This window comes from Bombina bombina, chromosome 2 (genome assembly GCF_027579735.1).
Source record: "Bombina bombina isolate aBomBom1 chromosome 2, aBomBom1.pri, whole genome shotgun sequence".
In the NCBI taxonomy this organism is placed as follows: Eukaryota; Metazoa; Chordata; class Amphibia; order Anura; family Bombinatoridae; genus Bombina; species Bombina bombina.
In genome coordinates, this window is record NC_069500.1 from 1,319,216,851 (window position 1) to 1,319,232,476 (window position 15,626).

The following is a 15,626-nucleotide window of genomic DNA, read 5'->3' on the forward strand; positions in this document are numbered from 1 at the left end:
ACTAGATTGTGCTTCTATAGTTTATAGCTGTACAAATATTTACAGTATTTGACAACAGTCATTACTTGAGGTGATTTTGATTTGCAGCTTAATAGAAGGCTGCAGGGGTCAAAACCACAATCTGGAATGAAATGTTGTCAACTCATGTGATGGTAATTAAGTCTGGATACTTACTGGCTAAGTAGCCATGACCTCCACAGGCTTCTCTGCATTCCTGGGCACCCTGTTGAGCAGTCCAGGATGCTAGTGGTTTACCGGCACAAGACAAAGCATGAATTTCCCTGCCAAGCTCAGCCTTAGGAAAGAAAAAGTTGAATTATTAAATACATCATAATGTGCTGAAATTGTTAGCAAATATTTGCCTATTTTAAAAAATACATATTAGCACTTAAAGGGACATCTTAAAATGGAAATTGACATAAAAGAATAGGACAGATAGCTCAGCATGCTAAGGCACTGTGGCTGAGCTCTGTAGTAACCCAAGGGTTGCAGGTTCGATCCCCGGCTAGGTCCATTCAGGCTTTCATCCTTTCTGAGGTCAATAAAATGAGCAGCGCCTTGAGACCCTTACGGGTGATTAGCTGCGCTTTACAAGTACCCAATACATAGAAGTCTGAACAGAAGCATAACTGTTGTAACGCTTTAAGCACGCATGATGACACACGGTCGTTATCTGCACATTGTATTTACTGCGGTTGACGACCACATGTCGTTATGCGTTGGGGGAATGCTACCGGAGCTCATCGCGGTGAGGATGCCGGTGACGATAGTGATGTCACCATGCCTCAGAAACTCGGAAGTGTCAGCAAAAAAGAAAAAGAGAGCTAGAGGGAGCTAGAAACCTCCAAGACCCATACTCTTTCAAATGGTGTGTGTCTTGGGGGTTTAAGTATAAACGTTGTTTAAAAAAAAAAAAAAAAAAAAAAAGTGTACACGTGTTTAAGCAAAAGATATAAATACCCTTTTAATAAGCCCTAAAAAAGGACTAGAGACCCCCAAGACCCTCATGAAAGGAGTTCAGTAATTAGATTTCTATGCAGATTATCTAGAGATTTATTAGTGCGCAAATTATGCACAAAGATTGTAATCACTTTTTATTTATATCATCTTTATAGGAACACTAATGTCAAAATTAAACTTTCATGATCAGATAGGGCACATAATTTTAAACAACTTTCCATTTCACTTCAATTAGCTAAATAAGTACATTCTTTTTATATACACACTTTCTGAGGCACCATCTCCTACTAAGCATGTGCAATATTTCACAGACTATACATATATGCATTTTGTGATTGGCTGATGGCTGTCACATGATGCAGTGGGAGGGAAAATTCAACAAATTTAAAAGGTTTGCTCTTTTACTGTGTTTAGTGGTCCTTTAATATTTTTTTAAAGGGACATGAAACCCAAAATTTTTCTTTCACGATTCAGATAGAGAATACAATTTTAAACAACTTTCCAATTTACATCTATTATATATAAACTCTGCAATATAATTGTATTATTTTTTTGTTGCTTTTCTGTAATTCCATTCTGAAATTGTGAGCTTTTCAGTTCCTGTTAGAAATGGAAGTGCCAATATTTAAACAGCTAATGAAAAAATACATCTACATGTTATTCTCAGACTTTTCATTGAATGCATCACTTTAACTAGCATTTATTTAGTATTTAATGTCACTTTAATGATATTTTAAGAGAAAGAAACAAAATATGGTTACAATTTCTGAATTCAGAAGTATATCTGGTGAGCGGGAAGGAGAGATCAAGGAGCGCACATGAGGTGGCGCGCGGGTGGGACCGCTACACTATAAAACATTTTTAGTGAAAGCGAAGGAGGGAGAGGGGGGATAAATGCTGGGAAAGAGATTATATATATATATATATATATATGTATCCTATATTATAAAAGGCAAGTGTTTGTCTGAAGCCGTCATGCGCAGTAGAGACAAACACTTGGCCTTAGATCCTCGCACGCGCACCTCGGCACAGCTGACAGCTGACAGATTGTACCTCACACGCGCACCCTCACCGCACGTGCACCCACACACCCACATTGTACCTCGCATGTGCACCCTCGCACCCACACACCCATGCCCGCACGCCACTTAGCCTATCCCCACATACTTAGCCATTAACACTTAGCCATTGTACCTCGCACGCGCACACTCGCACCCACAAACTTGCCCGCACGCCACTTAGCCTATCCCCACATACTTAGCCATTAACACTTAGCCATTGTACCTCGCACGCGCACACTCGCACCCACAAACTTGCCCGCACGCCACTTAGCCTATCCCCACACACTTAGCCATTAACACACTTACTTGGCCAAACGCGCACGCGCACCCTTGCACACACACACACTTAGCACGCATGCGCACACGCACCCTTGCACCCACGCGCACGCAAACATAGCCTCAGCGCGAGCTACCGGCGCGAGTAGTCGCGTGACTAGCAGTTGAAAGCGTTGCGGGGCTTCACAAATCTTAATACAAATGCGCAACGCAGTGATAGAAAGGTCGAAAGGTCCGGACTTATCTATGTGCTACACAGCACATACAAAACACATATTTTAATTTTAAAAACAAACATTTGCTCTGTACTTAAAAAAAATTGGGTCTGGACTTATGTAGACAGGGGAGAGAGAGACAGGGGAGAGAGAGACAGGGGAGAGAGAGAGACAGGGGAGAGAGAGAGAGACAGGGGAGTGAGAGAGACGGGAGTGAGAGAGACAGGGGGGAGAGAGTGAGAGAGACAGAGGGGAGAGAGTGAGAGAGACAGGGGAGAGAGAGTGAGAGAGACAGGGGAGACAGAGAGTGAGAGAGACAGGGGAGATAGAGAGTGAGAGAGACAGGGGAGAGAGAGTGAGAGAGAGAGACACCGGGGAGAGAGAGAGAGAGACGGGGGGGGGGGAGAAAGAGGGGAGAGAGAGAGATAGGGGAGAGAGAGAATATAAAAATAAAACCACACGGCCCGTGTGAACGGGCTTTAGGACTAGTATATATATAAAAAGCCTTTTATTTTAGTACTGGCAGACTTTCTGCCAGTACTTAAGATGGAGGTGACAATTGTGAGGTGGGGGAGGAAAAAGAGAGGGGTCAGGGGGTGGGATGTGTCAGGTGGGAGGATAATCTCTACACTAAAGCTAAAATTAACCCTACAAGTTACCTAATTAACCCCTTCACTGCTGGGCATAATACAAGTGTGATGAGCAGCGGCATTTAGCAGCCTTCTAATTAGCAAAAAGCAATGCCAAAGCCATATATGTCTGCAATTTCTGAACAAAGGGGATCCCAGAGAAGCATTTACAACCATTTGTGCCATAATTGCACAAGCTGTTTGTAAATAATTTCAGTCAGAACCTAAAGTTTGTGAAAAAGTTAACGATTTTTTTATTTGATAGCATTCGGTGGTGAAATGGTGACTTGAAATATACCAAAATGGGCCTAGATAAATATTTTGGGCTGTCTATTAAAAAAAATATACATCTGAAGGGTTATTTCGGGATTCTTGACAGTGTTAAAATGTAACTATCGCTAATTTTGAAAAAAAAAAATGGTTTGGAAATAGCAAAGTGCTACTTGTACTTATTGCCCTACAACTTGCAAAAAAAGCAAATAACATGTAAACATTGGGTATTTCTAAACTCAGGACAAAATTTAGCAACTATTTAGCATGGGTGTTTTTTGGTGGTTGTAGATGTGTAACAGATTTTGAGGGACAAAGTTAGAAAAAGTGTGTTTGTTTCAATTTTTTCCATCATATTTTATATTTTTTTTAATAGTAAATTATATATGATATGATGAAAATAATGGTATCTTTAGAAAGTCCATTTAATGGTGAGAAAAATTGTATAATATGTGGGTATAATAAATGAGTAGGAGAAAAAATACAGCTAAACACAAACACCGCAGAAATGTAAAATCAGCCCTGGTCCTTAACGGTAAAAAAATTGAAAAATGGTCTTATCACTAAGGGGTTAACTATACCAACAAGATGGAGCCCACAAACAAAAGACACACACCTCTTCCATGCAGTGCCCTCTAGAGCCTGAATGCATTTTTTTTCTTGAATTTGAGAATTGTATCCTCAGCATTTTCTCAGTATTTGAATTGCATTCTAGCATTTTCTTATCCTCAGTTTACAGGAAGTGCAATGATTTGATACTTTACAGTCTCACACGAAAGTCTTCATGTTAAATAGTTTGTTGTCTTTTTAAAAGAAAATATTCAATTTTCTGTTTTTTATTTTTCCGGAATAAAATGGAAAAAAAAACGTTTTTTGGGGGCCCTCACATCTCTAACCATTTTACATGAGCTGATTGCCACTGGAGCAAGTCGTGATTTTACAAGCAAAACCAACGCAAGTATTTTCAATGTTCATTTGAATGTAGATGATAAATAGGGATGGGTATTGTTTTTTCAAGAATTCAGCATTCCTTTGAATTTGGCTGGCAGCAGCATTCGGTTCTTCTCACTGCTGATATAACAGTGTGAAAGTGCAACACACAGTGTATCGCACTATCGCACATTCACACTCAAATATCTGACACCGAAAGAACTGGCTACCACTACCTGTAGCCATATTCGGAGTTCCAAAAAAAACATGCCTTATGATAAAGTTCTTGTTGTGGTGATTCTCTTATGTGATCATTTAAAATCAGTCCTACCTATATTAGTTTGTGAGGTATGCTGCTTAATTATTTATGCAAATGTAAGCTAATTAGCATGTTTAATATCATTTCCATAAAAGGTCAAATAAATCATGCATGTGACATAGCAATATTAGTGATGAATTTCAAAAGAAGCATTTTTGCTCCATTCTAATACACCTTTTAAGTCCCTTTAATTTAAAATGACTAAGGAAATGTATACTATGGGGTAGATTTATCAAGCAGCGGATGCTGCAATCTACCCTCGAAGTTTCAGGTCTGCCTGAAACTTAAAGGGACACTGAACCCACATTTTTTCTTTTGTCATTCAGATAGGGCATGACATTTTAAGCAACTTTCTAATTTACTCCTATTTTTTCATTCTCTTGGTATCTTTATTTGAAAAGCAAGAATATAAGTTTAGAAGTCGGCCCATTTTTGGTGAAAAACCTGGGATGTTCTTGCTGATTGGTGGATAAATTCGCCCACCAATAAACAGGTGCTGTCCAGTGTTCTGAACCAAAAATTATCCGGCTCCTTAGCTTATATGCCTTCTTTTTCAAATAAAGATAGCAAGAGGACGACGATAAATTTATAATAGGAGTAAATTAGAAAGTTGCTTAAAATTGCATGCTCTATCTGAATCACAAAAGAAAAAAAATTGTGTTCAGTATCCGAAGCAGCGGACGTAAGAGGTGAGGTGGCGGACAGCAATCATCCCGATCAGATATGATTGGGATGAGTGACACTCCCTCCTAGAGGCTGGTTGGCCGCGAATGTGCAGGGGGCGGCATTGCACAAGCATTTCACTAGAAATGCCTGTGCAATGATAAATGCCGACAGAGTATGCTGTCTGCATTTATTGATGTCCACCCGACCTTTGATAAATCTACCCCTATGTCTACACACTGTCATGCCAAAATACACCCAAAACACTGATTATCCATTTTTTACATAAATGTATTACATTTACAACAGAGAGGTAAATAACTATAATTTAACGACAAAAATAAAAATCGTACTTTAAGCAGATTTTACTTTAATGCTATGACGGCTAAAAATATGTTTTGGCACACTAACAAAACCTTTTTCTCATTTACTTAATAGGAATAGAAGTTCATGACCTTGGGATGATTGGGAATGTTAAACAAATGCCCTTCTTAATCTGTGTTGGCAATTCCTGTAAATTTTCACTGAACACGTACAGAACAGGCTAAAAGAGAACAAAGGCTTACAATAGTGACGGAAACTAAAGGGTCTTAGTGTAATGATCTGTGTTCAGGCAATCTTCCAGTCAATCTTAAGCTGGCCAAAGTTATTTTATGGTTTAGAGTTTAATTCAATAACACTCAGATATCTGGTCCCACAAATTGCTTTGTAAACAGGGCAAACTGTATGATGAAATCCAAAATGTAACCACATAATTAAACAAATGCACAAACACTTGGCAATTATTGATGAAAAAATGCGACCTTGTTTGGTAATATAAGAAAACTATTTAAATCAACAAGCTAAAGTGTGCAGAGGCACATATTCATACTTTATTTTACAACATATTCTTGCTCTAATTTTTTTTTTTAAATATGGAACTCTTCAAAAATTTGCATGTAATCTTTGGGCAGGGGCCATGCTAATCTTTTCTGTATCATTCTAATACATGTTGCTATTTTTTCTGCTTGTTTACTATATTACAAAATTAATTTTCCATCAGACAATTTAGTGCTGTAGTAAAAGGAAACAATTTTGCAAGCAATTAAGTGGAAATCCACAGCTTCCTGGCTGTGTCAGCAGTTTAATTATTATCTTCAAATAACTAACAATAGATTATACAAAAAGATGCATAGCTCCCAACATTACTAGAGACTATGGGGCATATGTATCCGAATGGAGCTTGATGCCCGTGTTTCTGGAAAGTCATCAGACTCGTCAGAAACAGCAGTTATGAAGCAGCGGTCACAAAGACGGATCAGGTCCGACAGACATTGATAACTAGGGGCCATTCTGTGATTTATGGGAAGTCTGATCTGGGGGAGGATTTGTGGTAAAATGGGGGCTGAAATGTCACATTGTGGTGCAGCTGGGTGGGAAGTTGGACTTAGCAGGTTTCTGGCTACACAGTGTTTGGGAACACAGGACCTTTATATGGTTCTTGAGATCTACAGAAGGGACATTGAGAAGAGGGCCCAAAACATGACAATCCAACAAAATGCAAGACTGTTGGGAGTTTTGAAGTTGTGTCAGTCCAGCTTAAAATGACATTAAAGTGTGTGGTTGGTTTGCCTCCTTCTGGTGGCCATTGAATGTTAAGCCCACATGTGATGAGATCATGGATTTGAACCATAATTGAATATAATTTTTTGCAAAGCTACAGTCAAAACTCAAGTATTCATAATTTTATATGGTATAAATCCTCTCATTAGAAGCCATAGCTAAAGCTTCAGTTTTGGGTTATTATAATGTTGTGCATGCCTGAACAGTAGTTTGATTTTGGCAGTTACAGTGGATATAAAAAGTCTACAAACCCTTAAGAAATTGCAGGTCTTTGAAATGTAAAGACAGAAATAGCAACAATGTAAATGTTAGCCTTTTCCATCTGTAAGCGACCTTCCAGCAAACAAAAATCCAGAGGAAAAAAAACAAAAATTATTAGGAATATTTTAAATAAAATTAAGTTTAAATTAAAGAAAAAAACACCCTGATTGCATAAGCCTAATATTTTGTGGAAACACCTTTTGCAGTTATTACGTCAGAGAATGTTTGTGAATAAGTCTATTAACTTTGTATATTAGAATTTGAAATTGTATCCCACTCTTTGCAAAAAAGTTTAAGTTCCTTCAAATTGCAAGGGGGATCTCCTGTGTACAACGTTTGGTCATTCCAAAGGTGTTCGATGGGATTAAGTTCTGGGCTCTGACTAGGCCATTCCAAGACTTTGATTTTCCTTTTCTGAAGACCTGCCTTGGTCGACTTGGAGGTGTACTTTGGGTCATTGCCATGTTGGAATGTGAAATTCCTCTTCATCTACAACTTTCTGATAGAGGCCAGCAGATTTTGTGCCAAAATATCTTGATTTTTAAAGCTATTAATTATCATATCTGTCTTGACCCAGAGCCCCTGACCCAGCTGCAAAAAAAGTCCAAAAACATAATGCTGTTCATTGGATGATGCTCTTTATTGGCTTTGCACCAAACATATCTTTCAACCTTTTTCTTGTCAGACCACGTAGCACATTTTCCCACATGGTTTCGGGTGACGGAATTAATCTTTTTGCATAATTTAGATGGGTTTGTATGTTCCTTTTTGTAAGAAAAGGTTTCCGTCTTGCCACGCATATCCCAGATTTGCAGAATACGAGAGATGGTGGTCAAGGAGTGATCTATACCTTGGTAGCTTCTTCAGTGTTGCTGTTGGCCTCTTGGTAGCTTCCCTGATAAGTTGTCTCCTTGTCTTCTCAAACTTTGGAGGGTTGCTCTGATCTTTGCAATGTCTCTGTGATGCCACATTTTTTCCCACTTATTGATGATGGTTTTGACAGTGCTCCATGGTACATCCTTCAATATTCTTTTTATATCCCACACCTGATTGGTACTTTTCAACAATTAGCTCTTGCTCTCTGACTCTCTCAGTAGGATATAACCTCAAACATTCAAGCAAATCATACAGCAACAGCTGACTTAAATCATGGTTTAATCAGAATTATTTTACATAATAAAATAGTAGATGAAGTTGAAAATAAAAAACAGAAGTCCATTGAGTTCAACCTATACAAATGTAATATACTTACAAAAAAGCTCCAGTTGAGCTTAAATTAATCCCATTAAAAGGTAACCCATTTAACACCAGTTATCATATCCATTATTTTTCTAGCCAGAAATGTATCCAAACCATTTTTAAAAGTATCTAAGGTATTGGCATTCACTACCTCCTTTGGTAATGAGTTCTGGAATTTTATTGCTCTTACAGTGAAAAAATGTTTCCATTGCATGAGATTACATCTCCTTTCCTCCAGCCTTAAATTGTGACCTCTTGTCACAAACAATTTTCTTGGAATAAACAGAGCTTCTGCCATCTATGAATATGGGCCTTGAATATGTTTATATAAAGTAATTATGTCACCTCTCAAGCGCCTTTTTTCTAGAGAAAACAGACCCAATTTAGCCAACTTCTACTCATAGCTTAAATTCTCCATTCCCCTTATTAGCTATGTGACCCTTCTCTGAACGTTTTCAAGGTCTGCAATGTCTTTTTTTGAGATCGGTCCGTAGAACCGGACTACTCAAGGTGAGGTCTTACTAGGGCTTTATATAGTGACAGAATTATGCTTTCCTCCCATGAATCAATGCCACTTTTAATACATGCTAGTACCTTATTAGCCTTAGAAGCGGCTGCCCTGCATTGTGCACCCATATTTAGCTTGTTATCTATTACTACTCCCAAATCCCTTTCCTCCTGTGTTTGGCTAAGTCTAGTCACATTTAAATAATACATTGCCTGCTTATTTTTTACTTACAGCATTTTCCCGTAATAAATCTAATTTTCCATTTACTTGCCCAGACTAATTTTTGCAGATCCCCTTGTAATGCTAATTCATCCTGCTTTGACCTAATGACCTTACACAACGTTTTATCATCTGCAAAAATAGAGAGACGTTGCTATTTAATCCTTGCTCCAAGTCATTAATAAAAATATTAAAAAGAACAGGGCCCAGTACTGATCCCTGGGGGACTCCACTGATAACCTTTGTCCAATCTGAGTATGATCAATTTACTAGTACTCGTTGCTTTCATTGATGACAGATGAATGTTATTTACCTACAGGCATAATTTAGAATGTGATTTGTTAACTGTAAACACAACTTGAGCCACCGTTATGAAAAAGGTGTACACACTTATCAGGGTGTTTTTTTTTATTTAAAATATTTCTAATAATGAACTTTTTTTTAATATTTTTGTTTTCCTCCAAAATCTCATTATAGGTGGAAAAGTCTGACATTGATATAGTTGTTGTTTCTGTCTTTAGATTAAAAAAAAAAACAATTTTTTATGGCTCGGGGGGGGGGAGCTGTGATTGGAGGAAGCTGGATTCGTCATAGGTGACATATGAAGATACTGGCGACGGGTGGGGGAAGCGATGGTTCGGCATCCAGAATAAATGGTATTTGTACAAAAACGGGGTTATGGAAACTTTGATGAATGAAAGTGCCCCTGTTTTTAATAGTAGTATTTTTAAAAACAGGGCACTGATTCATCAAAGTTTACCTTCAATTTAAAGAAAAGATTAGTCTGAGAATATCATGTAGATTAATGTTTCATTAGCTGTTTAAATATTGGCAAAATAAGTGTAAAGTTTTAAGTGTCTAAAAAAAAATAGGAGTTGCCATGTTGTAACTTAGGTTATCTTCTCTGCTGTGGCCAATTGGGGACAGTTATAAATAGGTCACTAAACTGTGCAGCCAATGGCTTTGTGGAATATAAGTGTTACATTTCTAACAGGAACTGAAAAGCTCACAACTTCAGAATTGAATTACAGGAAAATGGAACAAGATAAATAATGAAAGTATATTGTAGAGTTAGATTTATCATTTTATATCAAAGTGTTTAATGTCCCTTTAATTCTTTTTGTCCATAGCTTATATAAAGAGTGGCTCTAATTTTAATCAGAGTAAATATCAGAGTTTATGTTTTCAGTCAAACATGAAAATTTCTAGGTTATGCACTGCCTTAAATTAAAATGTAAATATTAAAATCTTGCTCTTCTTTGCAGTGAGATACAAAAAAATTACGAAGACCACCTGGAACAATCAACCAAGTAGGTTTATTCAGGCTTTGGAAGTGGAACACAAAATTGTGTACAAGGTTAGGTGGTGCTGATATTCTTTGCAGTGTCTTGGGGAAGTGCAGATTTTTAAGTTCGTTAAGTTTAGTTTTTTTTGTGTGCCATTTACACCTAAACTATTGAAATCTAGAATAAACACAGAAAAGGTACTCACATTGTTTTTCCTACTAATGTTTTATAGATCAAGTGCTTGTTGCACGTTACCTGTCTTGAGCTCTTATCTTTCATTAGAATACCAATCTGCAGTTCAATAAGGTTAATAAAGAAACTCTTTGAAAAATAGTCAAGTGCGTACGTGGCAGCAAGATAAGGGATCAGTCGCCATTGCTGAAACAAAACAGAAAAAAGGTTCTGTAAACAACATGTAAATGTCATAGAGAGAATATGGATAAAATAAAGCAATGCAAAAATAAAATAAAATAAAAACAAAAATACAAATATTTGACATACAAGTTAGTAATTCCTTTTTTTGGCAGCAGTTTTACTTGTAGTGTTCAAAAAAGCAGCAGTGCTAATATCATTGAAGGTTCTAGGAGGACACCCCTTAACATTACAATAGTACCTTAACTCCAAATGGGATCAACATTAGTAAATTTGTCATTGGAGGTTCTAGGGGCTCCAACCCCCGCCCCAAATTCTCAAAGGTGTCAGCAGCAATAAATGTTTACATGTCTTTTCCTCTATCCAGGACAAATAAAACATTTATGCTTACCAGATAAATTATTTTCTTTCAGAATGATGATGGTCAACGGTCTTCCATAAGATATATTTCCCACCACTAGGAGGATGTCAAAAACCCATATCAGAGCTTAAAATCCATCCCGCCTCCCATCTCTCTCTTAGTTTAACATATAGTCGAGTAGAAAAAAGGGAAACATATAGGTAGGAAAGACAAAGCAGGGTCTGTAGAGGTGTCGTTAGAACTGTCGTCCAAAAATTGAAAAGGGCGAGACCTGTGGACCATTGTCATTCTCAAAGAAAATAATTTATTTCGTAAAATGAGCCTGACTCATCGCGCACGGCACTAAGCCCAGAACCATATCCCCAAAGCCAGGGAAATAGTGACGTCACGAGAAGGGAGTGAAATAGAATATAACATGCGTTGGGTTAGCACCACTTAAGACCTTGCATAAAGAGTTAGAGTTAAAAAATAAAAGTGCACCAAACACAACATAAATAAATTAAAATAGAACTGTTACACTCATAAAAACACTACCTGATAAAAAAATATTAATATGAATAAAAATAAGAATGTAATATAAGGGTTAAAATGTATATGGTATATCACAAGGTGTTTGTACGGAAAGGGCTATAATATATATGTATTCAATAATAATATTTAATAATGCGTTTTTACTGTAAATATTTAACATTCCAATGTTCCTTATATAGGGGAATATGTTATTTGTCATTTTAAATTGATATTCCTATATATATATATATATATATATATCTGTAAATATCTATACCTTTATTGATTCATATGAATATATAGGTATAGATATACATTTTACATTATCATCAAATATATATAGAAATATATGTTTAAAAATAAATGGAATATTTTTTTCAATGTGAGGAACATTTGAATGTAAAATATGCGTTAATCGCTTTGGGTTGCAAGCTATAGGTCTAAAGCGGTGTCGGTTAGCGCACATGAAGAATTAGTTATCTTAATGAGCATTATGTAAATATTAAATATTGAAAAAATAATATTATTATTATGGTTACAATAAAATAATACATATACAGTACATTAAAATGATTGCTCGAGCACAAGTACTAAATAGCATACCACTTGTAATCAGGAACATAGATATTACCCTGATATGTTGAATGACATTAGGAAGCAATGTTGACAAACAGATAAATACTCTACCTGCTCAATTAATTAAAGTTAAAAAATAAATACCTGTAATAAGCACTTTTACAATTTGCCAATTCCATAACCCAACAAACACACTTGCCCACTATACCGCTAATGCCCCTGTTAAAGAGACACATATCTCTATGGTTTTTGAGCACAACAGGCTAATCGTACACATCCCACCTATTTGTATCACAACATACTATAAAAAGGATCAACATAGAGGTTCTTCAACCTATACAGTAATCCCTAAACCCACAAAATCACCATTTGTTAGTGAATTGTGCACATTTGGTTTTGAATTACAAAATCAAATTAACAATGCAGTTAATGACAGTGTGTTTTGTTTTTTTTCAAGCTAATCATTCTAAGCTTGAGGGTTATTGAAAGCCGATGTTTTTTAGGATTGTGATCACTGGAGAAACAGAATGACAATACTGATTGATATTCTGAATTCATTATCTGGTGGCAAAAAAAGCTCAAGATTCCGATCGACCCTTTTGATAGCAAAGTATGCATTGTTTTGCAGTCCAGGGACACCACCTTGAAGAGCCTCATGAGTGCTGATTATCTTATGTCCTTTGCTGTGGTCACTAGGGACACAGATAAATGAAGTTTCGTGCTGATTAAGCAGTCACTGTGCAGCATGTAGCAGGGTTATCTTTTATAGGAAATCTATTCCAATGTATCTGGAAGCAGTGGAAAAAACATAATTTATGCTTACCTGATAAATTTATTTCTCTTGTAGTGTATCCAGTCCACGGATCATCCATTACTTGTGGGAAGTTGCAAGAGGATCACACACAGCAGAGCTGCTATATAGCTCCTCCCCTCACTGCCATATCCAGTCATTCGACCGAAACAAGCCGAGAAAGGAGAAACCATAGGGTGCAGTGGTGACTGTAGTTTAATTAAAATTGAGACCTGCCTGAAAAGGACAGGGCGGGCCGTGGACTGGATACACTACAAGAGAAATAAATTTATCAGGTAAGCATAAATTATGTTTTCTCTTGTTAAGTGTATCCAGTCCACGGATCATCCATTACTTGTGGGATACCAATACCAAAGCTAAAGTACACGGATGATGGGAGGGACAAGGCAGGAACTTAAACGGAAGGAACCACTGCCTGCAGAACCTTTCTCCCAAAAACAGCCTCAGAAGAAGCAAAAGTATCAAATTTGGAAAATTTGGAAAAAGTATGAAGCGAAGACCAAGTTGCAGCCTTGCAAATCTGTTCAACAGAGGCCTCATTTTTAAAGGCCCAGGTGGAAGCCACAGCTCTAGTAGAATGAGCTGTAATCCTTTCAGGAGGCTGCTGTCCAGCAGTCTCATAGGCTAAACGGATTATACTCCAAAGCCAAAAAGAGAGGTTGCCGAGGCCTTCTGACCTCTCCTCTGTCCAGAGTAAACAACAAACAGGTTAGATGTTTGGCGAAAATCTTTAGTAGTTTGTAAGTAAAACTTCAAGGCACGGACTACGTCTAGATTATGCAAAAGACGTTCCTTCTTTGAAGAAGGATTAGGACATAATGATGGAACAACAATCTCTTGATTGATATTCTTGTTAGAAACCACCTTAGGTAAAAACCCAGGTTTTGTACACAGAACAACTTTATCTGAATGAAAGATCAGATAAGGAGAATCACAATGTAAGGCAGATAACTCCGAAACTCTTCGAGCCGAGGAAATAGCCATCAGAAAAAGAACTTTCCATGAAAGAAGTTTGATATCAATAGAATGAAGGGGTTCAAACGGAACCCCTTGAAGAACTTTAAGAACCAAGTTTAAGCTCCATGGAGGAGCAACAGGTTTAAACACAGGTTTAATTCTAACTAAAGCCTGACAAAATGCCTGAACGTCTGGAACTTCTGCCAGACGCTTGTGTAAAAGAATAGACAGAGCAGAAATCTGTCCCTTTAAAGAACTAGCTGATAATCCTTTGTCCAAACCCTCTTGGAGGAAGGACAATATCCTAGGAATCCTAACCCTACTCCATGAGTAATTCTTGGATTCACACCAATGAAGATCTTTACGCTATATCTTGTGGTAAATATTCCTGGTGACAGGCTTTCGTGCCTGTATTAAGGTATCAATTACTGACTCAGAGAAGCCACGCTTTGATAGGATCAAGCGTTCAATCTCCATGCAGTCAGTCTCAGAGAAAGTAGATTCGGATGATTGAAAGGACCTTGTATTAGAAGGTCTTGTCTCAGAGGCAGAGTCCATGTTGGAAAGGATGACATGTCCACTAGGTCTGCATACCAGGTCCTGCGTGGCCACGCAGGCGCTATCAATATCACCGATGCTCTTTCCTGTTTGATTTTGGCAATCAGACGAGGGAGCAGAGGAAACGGTGGAAACACATAAGCCAGGTTGAAGAATCAAGGCGCTGCTAGAGCATCTATCAGTGCCGCTTCTGGGTCCCTGGACCTGGATCCGTAACAAGGAAGCTTGGCGTTCTGGCGAGACGCCATGAGATCCAATTCTGGTTTGCCCCAACGGAGAACCAATTGAGCAAACACCTCCGGATGGAGTTCCCATTCCCCCGGATGAAAAGTCTGACGACTTAGAAAATCCGCCTCCCAGTTCTCTACACCTGGGATATGGATCGCTGACAGGTGGCAAGAGTGAGTCTCTGCCCAGCGAATTATCTTGGAGACTTCTGACATCGCTAGGGAACTCCTGGTTCCCCCTTGATGGTTGATGTAAGCCACAGTCGTGATGTTGTCCGACTGAAATCTGATGAACCTCAGTGTTGCTAGCTGAGGCCAAGCCAGAAGAGCATTGAATACTGCTCTTAACTCCAGAATATTTATTGGGAGGAGTTTCTCCTCCTGAGTCCATGAACCCTGAGCCTTCAGGGAGTTCCAGACTGCACCCCAACCTAGAAGGCTGGCATCTGTTGTTACAATTGTCCAATCTGGTCTGCGAAAGGTCATACCCTTGGACAGATGGGCCCGAGATAACCACCAGAGAAGAGAATCTCTGGTTTCCTGATCCAGATTTAGTAGAGGGGACAAATCTGTGTAATCCCCATTCCACTGATTGAGCATGCATAATTGCAGCGGTCTGAGATGCAGGTGCGCGAATGTCACTATGTCCATCGCCGCTACCATTAAGCCGATTACTTCCATGCACTGAGCCACCGTGCACTTTCCACCCATGCGACCTCAGGAATGCCAGAACTATCTCTGTATGAGATTTGGCAATTTGAAAGCTTGACGCCTGTATCAGGATGTCGTCCAGGTAAGGAGCCACCGCTATGCCTC

General features: G+C 38.2%; 1 protein-coding gene and 1 pseudogene across 2 annotated transcripts in view; both read right to left on the reverse strand.

Annotated features, from left to right (window-relative positions):
• Positions 1–15,626, reverse strand: part of ACOX3 (acyl-CoA oxidase 3, pristanoyl) — a 278,298-nt gene that overhangs the window by 136,099 nt on the left and 126,573 nt on the right. For both annotated transcript variants that reach the window (XM_053704177.1, XM_053704176.1), the window contains exons 10-11: positions 10,694–10,816; positions 175–295 (exon numbers count right to left, since the gene is read on the reverse strand). In XM_053704177.1, the coding sequence (XP_053560152.1) occupies positions 175–295; positions 10,694–10,816 (244 nt within the window). The remainder of the gene's footprint in view (positions 1–174; positions 296–10,693; positions 10,817–15,626) is intronic.
• LOC128650661 (uncharacterized) lies at positions 6,232–6,351 on the reverse strand (annotated as a pseudogene).